This window comes from Patagioenas fasciata, assembly GCF_037038585.1.
Source record: "Patagioenas fasciata isolate bPatFas1 chromosome 6 unlocalized genomic scaffold, bPatFas1.hap1 SUPER_6_unloc_3, whole genome shotgun sequence".
NCBI lineage: Eukaryota > Metazoa > Chordata > Aves > Columbiformes > Columbidae > Patagioenas > Patagioenas fasciata.
The window spans coordinates 766,786-769,874 of NW_027288505.1; the positions used below are offsets into that span (position 1 = coordinate 766,786).

The 3,089-nt window shown below is 51.6% G+C and overlaps 1 protein-coding gene across 1 annotated transcript; it reads right to left on the bottom strand.

Moving 5' to 3' along the window:
• Nucleotides 1-847: 847 nt before the first annotated feature.
• On the bottom strand, nt 848-1,780 carry LOC136116177 (olfactory receptor 14J1-like). The gene has a single exon (XM_065862381.2). The coding sequence runs from the start codon at nt 1,778-1,780 to the stop codon at nt 848-850; it is 933 nt and encodes a 310-aa protein (XP_065718453.2).
• Between the last annotated feature and the right edge of the window lie 1,309 nt (nt 1,781-3,089).

Genomic DNA, 3,089 nt, shown 5'->3' on the forward strand with positions numbered 1-3,089 from the left:
TGGAGGGAAGAGCAATGTCTGTGAGCTGGGGAGAGAGACCAGGGCTGGCAGTGTGGGGCCAGACCATGACGATGCCCTGGGGGAGATTCTGTGGGGTGTCCAGTGCACAGGGGCACAGCCCAGACCCTGCTCTGCTGGTCCTGCAGGTCTCTGGCAGGAGGCCTGGCTGTGAGAGGACACTGCTGTGTGCCAGCCCTGCACACACACACGGTTCAGCTGAACAATGGTGTTTCATATGTGGGTCACTTTCTTGGGCATGTTCTTGAGAGAATCTTTGTAAGAAGACCTAAACCTTGAAGCCCTGCCCATAGGAGATCACCTTTCTATCAGGAAAGGCTGTTGTGAGGCCAGCTCTGTCACAGCAGTGTCCATTGCCTGTCCCTGCCTGCGCTCACAACACTGACACACAGCAGGACAGGGACCAAGCTGCCAGAGCACTCAGGCCTTGCACCAACACAAGGGATGAGAAGGAGAGTGTGGGAGTGGAACCAGAACAGCTCTGGAAGACCAAGCGCTGGTGCTCCCTGGCAGGGCTACCATGCTGGACTCTCTTCCCTTCTGCCCATGCACATGGGAACTACCACTGCAGCTCCAGAAAGGTCTTGGAGAAAGAATGTCAGTGAAAAATACTGGTGAAGGATCTTTTATTTTGCTTAGACACAGAGAACACGATTCCACATTGACACAGCCACTCACTGAGAAAAGAAAAGCAGGCAGTGAATTAGAAAGGGAATAAAAATATTATCATAAAAAAAAAACCAAACTCACAACTAGAAACAAAAAATACTACACACAGGATGAACCTGCAATGAGAATGTCTTCTTATGTAGAAGAAGACAGAGAGAGTTTATAGGTTCAGAAGAAATCCAGTCATCAGTTTCCACAGGGCATCCTTGAGCTCCTGGTTCCTCATGCTGTAGATGAGGGGGTTCACTGCTGGAGGCACCACCGAGTACAGAACAGACACCACCAGATCCAGGGATGGGGAGGAGATGGAGGGGGGCTTCAGGTGGGCAAACATGGCAGTGCTGAGAAACAGGGAGACCACGGCCAGGTGAGGGAGGCAGGTGGAAAAGGCTTTGTGCCGTCCCTGCTCAGAGGGGATCCTCAGCACGGCCCTGAAGATCTGCACATAGGACAGCACAATGAACACAAAACATCCAAAACCAATTAACAGACTAAACACAAGAAGCCAAACTTCTCTGAGGTAAGAGTGTGAGCAGGAGAGCTTGAGGATCTGGGGGATTTCACAGAAGAACTGGGCCAGGGCATTGCCCTTGCACAGGGGCAGTGAAAATGTATTGGCCGTGTGCAGCAGAGAATAGAGAAACCCAGTGGCCCAGGCAGCTGCTGCCATGTGGACACAAGCTCTGCTGCCCAGGAGGGTCCCGTAGTGCAGGGGTTTGCAGATGGCAACGTAGCGGTCGTAGGACATGACAGTGAGAAGGTAAAATTCTGCTGAAGCTAAAAAGAAAAAAAGAAAGAGTTGTGCAGCACAGCCTGCATAGGAAATGACCCTGGTATCCCACAGAGAGTTGGCCATGGATTTGGGGACAATGGTGGAGATGGAGCCCAGGTCGAGGAGGGCGAGGTTGAGCAGGAAGAAGTACATAGGGGTGTGGAGGTGCTGGTCCCAGGCTATGGTGGTGATGATGAGGCCGTTGCCCAGGAGGGCAGCCAGGTAGATGCCCAGGAAGAGCCAGAAGTGCAAGAGCTGCAGCTCCCGTGTGTCTGTGAACGGCAGGAGGAGGAACTGGGTGATGGAGCTGCTGTTGGACATTTGCTCCTTCCTGACATGGAGGTACTGGTCTAAAAAACGAAATGACAAATTTAAATGCAGGAAGACTCTTCTGAAAAGTCCTCTACATCTTTTCATAGTAATCACTCCATTTGAAATGCATTTCTATCTTCTGGTTTGTGCTGGCTGAGTGTGCTGTGAGCAGCAGGACCTCTTCCCGTGTGCTGCCAAGCAGCAAGCTTTGCTCTGCTCCAGCGGGGACACGGGAGCTGGTTTGTGACAGATCCAGCATTCACAGGCAGTGTCAGGTGTAAACCACCATTGGTGGAAAAGTTCAGTATCTGCACTCATGTCTCTAAGAACGTGGGCTGCAGAAGGGAGCCTTAACATGTCTTCATAATAATATTGTCTGTGGTTTTTATTTTCCACCATCACATATGGGAAGGGAGAAAGTCTTCATTTTCATGACCAAAATGAGGAGAGTTGTGTGGCAGGACAGGTGATAGGGCTCACCTTCCTATGGCTTAGAACAGAGTCAGGAGAGTAGCAGTGTCTTTCCGTTTTTTTACCCATCTCTTGAGAGATTTTGCTGGTGCTGCTTTGAAGATGAATTCACACACAAATAACTCTCTGAAAAAGCCAAACAACTGGACTCATATAGAAGTGGGCGAGCACTGTTTGAAAGGGCACATCTGCAGACTCTTCCCTGCCCCAGCCCAGAGGTGGAGACGTGATGGAGAGAGCAGGACACGACCCCTCACTGAGAGAAGCAAAGGACTCTGAGAGGAGAGTGCGGACCCCAAGGAAAGGCTCAGCAGAGCAGAGTCAGGGCCCCTGAAGATCGAGTGTGCTCAAGGGACCGTCGGATCATTGCCCAGCAGACAACACCCAGCATCATCTGCAGAGAAGGATCAAAAGAGTTGCTGAGCACCCCCTGCTCTGCTGCCTGGAGCTGTCCCTGCCTGCAGCTGTGTCTGTGTCCCCAGGTCTCCTCCTGTCAGTGTCACAGACCCCATCCCACCCGCTGTGTGCTCAGCTCTGCGCTGCAGACCCCTCCCAGCAGCCGGGCACTGCCCAGGGGCAGCTCTGTGTGGGCAGCTCTGATGGGAACAACAGACCAGCCTTGATGAGCCTGGAAAACTCACCCTGATGCTGTCTATAACCCAGGGTGTGTTTTGTTCTGATATTCCCAGGTTTATTCACCTTTAAGAGAAATGGATCTTGAATTTCAGGGCCTCATTCTGAACCAAGAAATTAGTTTCTATGCCCCAGCGCCCACCCCATCAACCCAGAGTAAATGACTAAATTATCAGGATCCTTCCCATTCAGGTAATCACTGCCTTGCTGCACT

What these genes read in the sequence shown, in the direction of transcription:
- LOC136116177 (XM_065862381.2), bottom strand. Translation starts at nt 1,780, where the DNA reads ATGTCCAACAGCAGCTCCATCACCCAGTTCCTCCTCCTGCCGTTCACA.